This window comes from Poecilia reticulata, chromosome 12 (assembly GCF_904066995.2).
Source record: "Poecilia reticulata chromosome 12, P_reticulata-male-v2, whole genome shotgun sequence".
Classification (NCBI taxonomy): Eukaryota; Metazoa; Chordata; class Actinopteri; order Cyprinodontiformes; family Poeciliidae; genus Poecilia; species Poecilia reticulata.
Window position 1 is genome coordinate 25,301,390 of NC_088841.1, and position 11,805 is coordinate 25,313,194.

General features: G+C 43.1%; 1 protein-coding gene and 2 long non-coding RNA genes across 3 annotated transcripts; all 3 read left to right on the forward strand.

The window, feature by feature from the left end:
- Window positions 1-838: 838 nt before the first annotated feature.
- Window positions 839-5,332, forward strand: LOC145554302 (uncharacterized). Its single transcript, XM_081613855.1, has 4 exons — window positions 839-990; window positions 1,090-2,092; window positions 5,047-5,166; window positions 5,303-5,332. The coding sequence occupies exons 1-4, from the start codon at window positions 974-976 to the stop codon at window positions 5,330-5,332; spliced, it is 1,170 nt and encodes a 389-aa protein (XP_081469981.1). The 5' UTR covers window positions 839-973.
- An 81-nt stretch (window positions 5,333-5,413) lies between these two features.
- Window positions 5,414-6,095, forward strand: LOC145554288 (uncharacterized). Its single transcript, XR_014090311.1, has 2 exons — window positions 5,414-5,826; window positions 5,926-6,095. It is a non-coding gene; the product is annotated as an uncharacterized LOC145554288 (long non-coding RNA).
- Window positions 6,096-7,805: 1,710 nt separating this feature from the next.
- Window positions 7,806-9,482, forward strand: LOC145554376 (uncharacterized). Its single transcript, XR_014090347.1, has 3 exons — window positions 7,806-8,699; window positions 8,770-8,837; window positions 9,229-9,482. It is a non-coding gene; the product is annotated as an uncharacterized LOC145554376 (long non-coding RNA).
- Window positions 9,483-11,805: the final 2,323 nt, after the last annotated feature.

The window sequence follows — 11,805 nt, forward strand, 5'->3', positions numbered from 1 at the left end:
TCAGGTACCGTTCTCCCATAGATTAGGAGAAAACATGCATGGTGTGTGTCTGATTAGGGCGCATGCAGTTGGAAAAAGTGGGATAACTTTGCTGAAACACCTTGTTTGAGCTTTTACAGTGTCCGTAGTTCTCTAGATAAGAGCGCTGAACAAGCAGCCATGTATTTTGCCACCTGGACGCTGTGAGAGACGCCGAGGGAATCGTATCTGACGGGGAAACACGAATTGTAGTAACACCAGTGAGTAGTTTCTTCTTCTTCTGTGGACTGTAGGAAGCAGCTATATGTGGCGACACTAGATGGAAACTCAGATTTTGTGGAAGTTTAGTTTTAGTAAATTGCTCAACAACGCCACCCTGGGAATTTCACCCAGAGATTATTACCTCTTGTTTAAGGCACACAGGTTGTTATGCAGGGATTAAAACATCTGACACAGTTTCAAAATTATAAAAAAACATTAAATTATTTTTTTTAAATGTTCTTTTTAAAACCAGTTTCTTTAAAAACAAAAGAAATCAAGAAAAATCAAAGAAAATAGAAGAGCTGCAGCAGCTGAGGTTACCGGCCAGAGGGGGGCGCTATGGGGACGACATCCACCAAACACAGCAAATCAAAAACCCTTTAACACCAGAAGAAGTGAGACCCAAACTCAAGAATCACAGCAGGACGAGGAAGACACCGTCACCAACACCAACACCAACACCAACACCGGACCTCAGCAACTGCAAACAAAAAAACAGTTAACCAATTTAACAATCTTAAAAAGAACAAAGTCAGCCCAACTAAATAAAGAACAAACGGGCTGTAAACAAAATAAGTGTCAGGGTTCCCGTGTGTGTGTGTGTGTGAGTGTGAGTGATGCATCTTTCCAGCGAAGATCTTGGTGAGGAACCTGGGCAGCCTACACAGGTGGACCTCATCAGCCCCATCAGTGGTGGGGATAAAGGAGCAGCAGAACCTTCACTCAGTGCTGGATGATTAACGTGCACCGGTAGTCTCTCAGCCCTCTCCTGTAGTCCATAGTACTTGTTTTGATCTGTCTCTTTGATATTTTTCCAGTGGTTTAAAGTCCTTGTGTTTCCGTTTCTAGATCAGTTTCTGGATTCACCTACGGGATCTGTTCCATTGCTGTCTCCTCTCGTGTGGATCACCTGCAAGTCTGCCTGCCCGCTGCTCCCTCCGCACCACTCAATCGCTCCTGGAAGGATCAAGGAGAACTACTTTTCTGTTATTGCAAGGAAATAAAACTCCTTACCTTTATTTCGGACTTGTTGATTTGCATGTGGGTCAGAAGGTTAAAGCCCATCATGGCAGAATCATCCAGCCAACTTGACCCAGCAGAATCAACTCCCGACCCACAACAAGATCATGCTGTACTGGTCCGTCATGACACTATGCTGCACTCGTTATACGATCAACAAACTATTACCAACCAGCGTTTAGATCAATTTGCTGGAATGTTGAAAGATCTTCACCAAAAGCTAGTTTCTGCTGGCCCATCCCCTGCTTTGGGGCCACCTCCTGCTGCAGATCCACTCCCTTCTCAAGCCAGCGCCTCCGCCAGCCCTGCACAGACACCTCCAGTGTCCGTGCGTCTCAGAGAGGTCTCCCCACCCACGCCTGAGCCCTATTCAGGTGAGATAGGTAAATGTGGGGGATTTTTATTACAATGTTCTTTAGTTTTTTCTTTTTCGCCCCAAAGTTTTCAGACAGATGCTGCAAAGATCTCGTATGTAATTGGCTTGTTAAGGGGAAGAGCGCTAAGATGGGCGGAGGCTAAGTTTGGACAGCAAGTCTTTTTTCAGGGGACTTATGATTCGTTTGTGTCCGCATTTAAACAAACATTTGGGTATACAGAATCACGTTCTGACATTACCCGCAAGCTGTGGAATTTAAAGCAGGGTCGTCAAGCAGTAGCGGATTTTGCTATTGACTTTAGAACCCTGGCAGCCTCGTCTGGTTGGAACACGGAGGCATTGAAGGGAGCCTTTCTACAAGCTCTGAACGAGAACATAAAGGATGAAGTAGCTTACCGAGATGACCCAGCCTCATTAGAGGATCTAATCTCAATGGCTATTAAGATCGACAATAGGGTCAGAGACAGAACCCGATCCAAGAGAGAACTGAATATTTGCCCAAACAGAGTGGAATTTAACGTTACCCCCACTAATCAAGATCAAACCCCTGAGGAACCTATGCAAATAGGAAGAACCAGACTAACTCCCGAAGAACGGCAGCGACGCATGAGGACAGGCGCCTGCCTCTACTGTGGTCAAACAGGGCATTACATTGCTGACTGTAAGAACCTGCCAAAAGACAGAGCCCATCATTAGCCACGGGAGAAGTGGTGGGCAACTCAAGGAAGGCTTCCCGTTTAACTCTACCATGTTCCCTGATAACTAGTAATCGGTCCTTTCAGACATCTGTTTTAATAGATTCTGGTTGTGAACAAAACCTTATTGACGGTAACCTGGTTAATCAACTCCAGGTACCCACCGTTCCTCTTCAAGTCCCAGTCTTGGTTTCTGCACTGAATGGTAAAGCCCTACCTGTCATTACCCATCGCACAGTACCCATTGAGCTTTTAGTTTCAGGAAATCATCGTGAGACAATAACCTTTTTTGTATTCCCTTCACCTCAGTCCCCAGTGGTTTTAGGTTATCCATGGCTTCTCAGTCATAATCCACACCTTAATTGGAGGAGTGGCCAGGTAGAGTCTTGGAGCACATACTGTTTATCATCGTGTCTTCACTCTGCTCTCCCTTTAGTTGTTTCTCATCCTGCAGATGAACCCTCTCCTGCTGACCTGACCAGTGTTCCGTCTGAATACCATGACCTTCGCATGGTTTTCAGTAAGTCTAAAGCTCTCTCTCTCCCTCCTCACCGTCCATACGATTGTACCATTGACCTACTTCCAGGAGCACCACTACCCACCAGCCGTTTGTACAGCATATCCAAACCAGAGAGGGAGAGCATGGAGAGATACATCAGTGAGTCCCTTGCTGCTGGCATCATTCGTTCATCAACCTCACCTGTGGGAGCCGGGTTTTTCTTCGTTGGTAAGAAGGACTGAACAGTCAGACCATGTATTGACTACAGGGCGTTAAACCAAATCACCGCAAAGAATAAATATCCACTGCCATTACTTGCCTCTGCTTTTGAACTCGTTCAGGGAGCCACCATTTTTACCAAACTCGACCTCCGTAATGCTTACCACTTGATCAGAATGAGGGAGGGAGACGAGTGGAAAACAGCGTTCAGGACACCACTTGGCCATTTTGAGTATTTAGTTATGCCCTTTGGCCTCATGAACGCACCAGCAGTGTTCCAATCATTAGTCAATGATGTCCTCAGGGACTACCTTAATCAGTTTGTCTTTGTTTATCTTGACGACATTCTCATTTTTTCAAGATCTTTAGAGGAACACAAGAGACATGTCCGCCTGGTTCTTCAGCGTCTTTTGGAGAATCGGCTGTTCGTCAAGGCGGAGAAATGCGAGTTTCATGCCTCATCAGTGACATTTCTGGGTTATGTTTTGGGGAGCGGGCAGGTGAAGACGGACCCAGCAAAGGTTCAAGCGGTCTTGCACTGGCCGACTCCCACATCCCGCAAGCAGCTTCAACGTTTTCTGGGGTTTGCTAATTTCTACCGTCGGTTCATTAAAAACTATAGCCAAACTGTTCTTCCCCTTACCCGTCTCACTTCCACCAAGGTTAATTTCAATTGGTCACCAGAAGCTGAGCGAAGTTTCTTAGATTTGAAGAGAAGGTTTGCCAATGTACCCATCCTCATTCAACCAGACCCATTGAAACAGTTTGTTGTAGAGGTGGATGCCTCTGATTCTGGGGTAGGGGCGGTCCTGTCACAGATTTCTTCTATTGATGACAAACTGCACCCCTGTGCATTTTTCTCCCGTCGTCTCTCGCCAGCGGAGAAAAACTATGATGTGGGTGATAGAGAACTCCTGGCAATAAAGATGGCTTTTGATGAATGGCGTCACTGGTTAGAGGGGGCGGAGCATCCCATTGTTGTCTGGACAGATCACAAGAATCTAGCCTACCTTCAACAGGCCAAGAGATTAAATCCCAGACAGTCTCGCTGGTCCCTCTTTTTCTCCAGGTTCAACTTTACTATCTCTTATAGACCTGGATCCAAAAACACCAAGCCAGATGCACTTTCGAGACAGTTCTCCCCTGATCATGACATGCCTGAAACCACTGTTATTTCACCATCATGTGTTGTTGGAACTCTTTCTTGGCAGATTAGAGACCAGGTACTGGCTGCTCAACAGACTGAACCCGGTCCCATAAATAGACCACCCAACCGTTTGTACGTTCCTTCATCTGTCAGAGCTCGTCTCATTCATTGGGCCCATACTGCAAAATTTTCTTGCCATCCTGGCATTAACAGAACAATCTCTCTGATCAGACGAAACTTTTGGTGGCCGTCGTTGTATAGAGATGTCAAGGACTATGTGCTTGCCTGTCCCATCTGCGCTCGCAATAAGACCCGCAATCAACCCCCCAGTGGGTTGCTTCAACCTCTTCCAGTTCCCAAACGTCCCTGGTCGCACATAGCTTTGGACTTTGTTACTGGGCTACCACCTTCAAAGGGTTTCACCACCATTCTAACAATCATTGACCGCTTCTCTAAGGCTTGCCATCTGGTTCCCTTACGTAAACTTCCTACTGCCATGCAAACTGCCCATCTTCTAACTAAACATGTGTTTCGTCTGCATGGTATCCCCTCTGAGATTCTGTCAGACAGGGGTCCACAGTTTGTTTCAAGAGTTTGGAAGGAGTTTGGCACCGCTCTAGGAGCTAAGGTTGCCCTCACTTCTGGTTTCATCCCCAGACTAATGGTCAGACTGAGCGTCTGAATCAGGAGCTTGAAGCTACCCTTCGTTGTCTCTGTTCGTCGCACCCTTCATCCTGGAGTGTGCACTTGCCTTGGGTGGAGTATGCCCACAACAGCCACACCTCAACAGCCACGGGCCTATCACCTTTTGAGTCCTCTCTTGGTTATCAGCCCCCTCTGTTTCCTTCAGATGAGCTACAAGCATCCGTCACTTCTGTTCGCCATCACATCCGCCGTTGTAGACACATCTGGACACAGACCAATGCGGCTCTCAACCGGACAGCCGAGGACAACCGCAGATGGGCAGACCGTAAGAGAACCCCGGCACCGTCATATTCTCCTGGACAAGAGGTTTGGCTCTCCACTCGTGACATCAATCTCAAATCATCCAATCGTAAGCTTTCCCCTCGCTTTATTGGTCCCTTTGAAATAACCTCTGTTCTCAGTCCTTCAGCCGTACGCCTCAGGCTTCCTGATGGGTTAAAGATCCACCCTGTGTTTCACGTTTCTCTTATTAAACCGACCCGTTCCAGCCCTTTCTGCCCTCCTTCCAGACCCCCCCCACCCGCCCGGGAGGTTGATGGTCACCCTGCATATGACGTCACGAGGATTCTGGCTATTCGTCGCCGGGGAAGGGGGTTCCAGTATCTTGTGGATTGGCAGGGTTATGGACCTGAGGAACGGTCATGGGTCCCACGTTCCTTCATTCTGGACCCTGATCTTATTAGGGATTTTGAAGATTCGCATCGGTCATCTTCATCCGGACCGCCTGGAGGCGGTCTTTAAAAGGGGGGTAGTGTCAGGGTTCCCGTGTGTGTGTGTGTGTGAGTGTGAGTGATGCATCTTTCCAGCGAAGATCTTGGTGAGGAACCTGGGCAGCCTACACAGGTGGACCTCATCAGCCCCATCAGTGGTGGGGATAAAGGAGCAGCAGAACCTTCACTCAGTGCTGGATGATTAACGTGCACCGGTAGTCTCTCAGCCCTCTCCTGTAGTCCATAGTACTTGTTTTGATCTGTCTCTTTGATATTTTTCCAGTGGTTTAAAGTCCTTGTGTTTCCGTTTCTAGATCAGTTTCTGGATTCACCTACGGGATCTGTTCCATTGCTGTCTCCTCTCGTGTGGATCACCTGCAAGTCTGCCTGCCCGCTGCTCCCTCCGCACCACTCAATCGCTCCTGGAAGGATCAAGGAGAACTACTTTTCTGTTATTGCAAGGAAATAAAACTCCTTACCTTTATTTCGGACTTGTTGATTTGCATGTGGGTCAGAAGGTTAAAGCCCATCATGGCAATAAGTAAAGAAATAGAAATCAAACAATACAAGTTAATCATTATCATCATCATCATCATCATCAATTTAATAGACCAGGCGTGGTCCTGCCACGCCACAGCGGGAGATGAAATGGGCGCCGATGCCACAACCCAAACACGCTTCACTGAGGGCGGATAACGCCGCCGCAGTCCAACTTTAGAACAACTGTGCAGAAATCCGGGAGATTAACGCAGACGGAGCAGAACAGAACAGCAATGGTCCAACTGTGGGGGACCTGGCGATCCAAACACACACACACACACACTCGCAGAAGGAGCGCAGCGCAGTGGCGCTTTACCACCAGAATATCAGCGCAACATGCACCAGCCACCGATTTGTTGCTTTCCGCTGCCAGAGTCCACCGGACGCGAACCACACAGTGGGAGAACAAAGACACGCAGCAGCTCCCTTATCTACGCCACGCCCACCTTAAGAACCGGAACTTCTCACCTGGAGAAAACTATTTGTGTGGAATTGTGTATATTTCTATACCACTGCAGATATTTTGCGTCATACTATGAATGAGCTGGGGATTCTCTGACAGAAAAGATCCATTTTTAAACAGAGAAAATGGACCGAACAGCGGTACGTTTCAGAAACATCGCACTCTGGAACCCGTTTTCAATCTGCCGTTGTCAGAGAAAACATTCGATGGTTCCGTGTAAATGTACAGTAGAAACGCAACAAAGCTCTTCCGTTTCCACCCAAAACCGTTGTCGTGTAAACGGGGCCTTAGTTTTGCCAACTGTTCCTCTGCATTTAACGTTCTTTAATTCCTGCTTTGACTCACTCTGTATCCCTCTGACTTCATTTCCGTTTGAAATAACAGCATCTTTTCCAGCGGGTACATGAAGCCGTTCCGTTCGTCTCGATAACGTTTCATTAACAGTTTCGTCCGTTTCTTGTTCCCTTTGATTTTGCCTTTTTTTTATTCCCCGTTGTTAACAAAACGTTACCGGACCGTTGACGCAGCTTGCTGCTGCTGCGTGCCGTTACTGCGCTCGCTCTTTATCCTGAGGGCGAAACTCTGACCTGGCTATTACTCCTAGAAGTCTTTACTGTAGCAGACCCTCCCTCGAATCGAGGGTTTTGGCTTTAGTGATTAAACAGCTTTATTTGGGAGCAAACCCTGAGTTTCACCGTAGGAGCTGATACTTCTGTCAAGGGGGCCGCAAACAAGGTGCATTTTAGAACCGTGTCGCCATTTGTCTTCCGTTCCTTCTGTTGCCAAGCAGCCGCTGCGCGACATGGACAGCGGAAGTTTTCTCATCAAAATAAAAGCATTAAATTCATAAACCGGAAGTCAGCTAACAAAATAATGCAATAAGCGCTAAAAAGGAAAATAGATAAGGAGTTTAACCTGGGGTTATTTAAAGTAATCATAAGCAATATAAATTAATTTTATAAATATATACATCAGTGTGATGTTGTATGTAATTTAAATTTGACTAAATATGAAATAAATAACAATAAAAGCAGGAGTTCACTGTAAGAAATGATCAGAGCGTTTTTAGAGTCAGTCTCAAGTATTTTTAACCTTTAATTTTTGTTTGACTGAATGGTTGAAACTTTAGGTGGTTTTCTTTTGGTATTTCCTCATTCATGCAGATAAAAACACCTCTGCTCTGCTTAGCGAGCTTTTTGTTTTGAAAACGTTCCACGTTCGGAGAAAAGCGGCTCGGTTGTTTCCGAACTATTGAAAATGGCATTTTACTCCAGGTGCTTGCAGGGGTTGGCCAAAGTTTGTATCGAAGCCCCAACAAGTCAGCTGGAGAAAGGTTTTAAGATGTTCGCTTCGTTATACATTCACTGACACGAAGGGGAGTTTTCTTTCTTAAACTTTGTGGCTAACATTAACCTTAGCTTATGCTAGTAGGTAATATTCTCTGATATTGTTGAGCCAAATTTAAGTATCTAAACATTCTAACGGACAATGTTTTTACCTTATTTTCAAGTATATTGTGTGTGTGTTTATTGTGGTTAGTGTCAGACTAACGCAGGAGGTTACGGTTCGCGTTTTTAGCTTCCAAAGCCTGATGGAGCACAACAAGCCTCATAGTTTAACAGCAGCGCAGCTCTGGTGTCAGAGATCTGGTTCAGGTTCACAGTTGCTGCTTTTAGAAAAACATGACCGTGTTCCTTAAGGTCTCTGTAACCCAGTGTTAAAAACACAAGTAAAATGAATAGATGTTGATTTAATATCTTATTCTACAACGAGATTAAGAAGTAATAAAGTTCCAAAAAGAATATGTAAATATATTCATAAATATTGATAAAAAAAAGTGCTAAAAATCTTTTAAACCTGTGAAATATTCCTTTAATGATTGCTTTTAGTGACAGTTCAAACAACCAATAACTGGCACCGTCTTATTTCACATCAGCCAATCAGGTTGATTGTCCCGCCCCTTTAACTGCAGCGCTGATATTCAGCTCAGATTGCGTCTAACTCCCTCCAGAGCTGAGAGCTGACGGTTGTCCCGTAAATTGCCTAGAAGATTGCGTTAAATTCTTTGTAGAATCCTGGAAATTGGTAAGACAATGTTAAATTAGTATCGCAGAATTGATCATTTTAAAATAGTGAATCTGTTTTTTTTAATTAGATCTCCAAAAGCTTCTAACAGCTGACGTCCGGAAAAATCCCCTGTAGTTGTGTAGCATTGAAGCATCGGTGAGTAATCGCACGCGCTCAGCCGTTGGCCCAGTAAATTCGCTAAAAATTGGCTAAAATACTTGATAACTGTTCAAATTTAATAAAAAATTGTATTGTAAACGTTATATAATTATTATTGTGTATGTTGTATTTGTCCTATGTAAATCTACTTATTTTTAATAGTTCGACATTGTTAAAGTCATGGTGCTGTGATGTGTTCTTATTACTTAGGAACTTTCTGTTCTCTGTAGGTCAGAGCTAATGCGGGTTTCTAATCCACATGTTGAATGTTAAATTTAGTGTTATAGATGTACTTTGGCACTTTTAGATTGAAATTTGAATTGTTGCTTAAGCTTTGTTGATATTAGCATCCTGAGTTTTAAGATGCTTTACTTTGACCTTCTTCCAGGTCAGGTTTTGTTTTTCCTTATGGTGCACTTTTGAAGCATCGTGCCCAGAGACAACAAGATCACCCCCACAAGAACTTGGATGGCGAGCCCCTGCTCGAGAACCAAGTGAACCGGTAGATGGTGACCCGACGTCACCAGCCGTGAAACATGGAAAAAATATTTCATAAACACATTGGAAAGACTAAACAAACATTGAAAGAACATTTGACAGACATCAAAAAGACTGGGTTATTTATTTTATTTATTTATTTTTTAAAGCACTCAATTTTGTTTATTTGTACAATGTGGATCCACAAATGTTTATATTAAATTCTACTTTTTTATATATACACTGTGTGCTCTCCTCTGTTGCTTACACCTAGGATCCCCCAAATTTAGAATCTCCTGATTAGGCCCTTATACTTCCCTATACTTTTGTAGTGTTGGTATTAGTAAGGTAAATTAACTTAGCTTGCCATCTACTATTAAAAGTATCTAAAGTAACCTTTCTTGTGTGTTACATCTCTGTGTTACGTTGTTTTATTACCTTTGCATGTTTTTCGTGAAGAGCTCTGATTGATTGATTGATTGATTGATTGATTGATTACAACGAGAAACTTTCACAATATGGAATATAACACTCATTTAATCGAGAAAGTTTCTCAAATAAGATAAGTTTCAGATTCTGTTAAAAACGATAAGCATTCACATTCTAATGAGATGTAAAAATAGTTGAAATGAGATGCAAAATGTGTAAGTGAGTTTCTCGGTATAACAAGATGAGTTTTAAATAATTAAACCAGAAACATTGTGCCTGGTTTACATCACATGAGTTTTATGTCTCACTTTAATCAGAAACTTTAACATTATGAGATAAAAATCGTTAAAATGAGATGAAAAACCAGTTAAAATTATTTTGTCGTGATAACAACTTGAATTTTACATCTGCCTATAAAATTTATAATAAAATACACTTGAGAGAATGAAAACGTTACACAGAAGCCAAAGAGGAAACCACCATGAGTGAACGTGAAAATCATCTTCCCTTCGGTTTCACACATCATCTGATCTTATTGCATCATTTCTGTTTTTCCTCAGAAGAAACGATTAGTTTAAGTTACATCAACGTTTTAATCAGCAGCAGACTTCATGAATTCACTTTTTTATTCAAGTTTATTTAGTTATAAAACTGGTTGAACAACCAGTCTTTCCTCAGAAGACAGACTTTGGGATCAATTTTTGGGCCTCTCACAAAAGAAAAGGCCTTCCTTTGTGATAAAGGAGGCCTCTTCTCACAAAGGAAGATGCCTTTGTGAGACGGCTGTAATTGTGACAAAGTAAGACATTCTTTAGGACAGTCTGACTGTCCTAAAGAATGTCCCAAAGTCTGCCTTCCTCCGTACCGTCGGAGGAAGAAGACAGACTTTGGGATCAGTTCTTGGGCTTCTCACAAAGGAAGGGGCCTTTGTGAGAAGGCTGTCTTTGGGACAAAGTCAGACTGTCCCAACGACAGTCCCTGGGACCAGGCAGTCCTATAGACTGCCTGGTCCTATAGACTGCCTGGTCCCAGGTCTGGAACCTGGGACCAGGTTCAAAACCTGGGACCTTCCTTCACACCAATAAACCACCCAACTGTTCATCAAACCAACAAGCCATCCAACTGTTCATCCAACCAAAGAAACATCCAATCGTCAGTTATTCACTGACTCATCATGTAAAAGGAACCTGAAAACACGAAGCAGCAACTGTTTGCTCTTCATCACTGATTGCATCACTGGCAGCAGAGAGCGGTCGGCTCTGAGGGCAGCGCGTTCAATAAACCGATCAATACGTTTGGGACTGAAATGATTAGCAGTCATAAAAAACCCACCTTGCATTAATATGATAAATAATTTGTGTTTCCAACCAATAGGAGCTGATGTTTGGTGTAGAAAAGCAGAACTGCATACAGAATGATTTCAAAAGTCTGAAAGGTTATGAAATGTGAGAAACAGGAAGAGTTCAGGCGACACAGATGGAAGATACGGTTCTCCGTCCAGGACGCTTTTCACCAGAGGGCGAATAAATAATGAAAAATATATATTTTTTAAATTACATTAAAATGTATTGTATATAAATAAAAAATTATTAAATTAAATTGTGAAATAAACTCATTGCTCATTTAATGTTTTCATAGTGAATCATCTGATGAGTCATTATATCATAGTAAATTAGCTTTTAATGTAGTAATTAATTTGCGTTTTGTTTCCCAAACATATCAGATCTGTTACATTGTCAGGTGTCGTAAGACACCGCTAAACTGGTGTCTTACGACCCCCTTGTGGGTCCCGCCCCCCACTTTGGGAACCCTAGATTTAAAACGCCACAATTTTAAGTAAAACTGGAAGCTATAAAGGCATATGATAGCCATGGTAGATAGAAAAAATAAAGCAGAAGTATATTTCTGCCAAAAAAAAAATATTTTTAAAATTTTGATTAATTTTCTAAAAAACTTGGAAAATTTCTGTTTCAAAAGTTGAAGATTTTTGACTATTGAGACTCAGAATTATTCAAGGTTTTTTGACAGCATTTCTGATATTAATCTCAACATGTTAAGT

Bases quoted from the DNA above. Each gene is read 5' to 3' on its own strand.
- LOC145554302 (XM_081613855.1), top strand. The intron at 2,093-5,046 runs GTCAGAGACAGA...TGTTTCCTTCAG, and splicing joins CTATTAAGATCGACAATAGG to ATGAGCTACAAGCATCCGTC. The intron at 5,167-5,302 runs GTAAGAGAACCC...CTCTGTTCTCAG, and splicing joins CAACCGCAGATGGGCAGACC to TCCTTCAGCCGTACGCCTCA.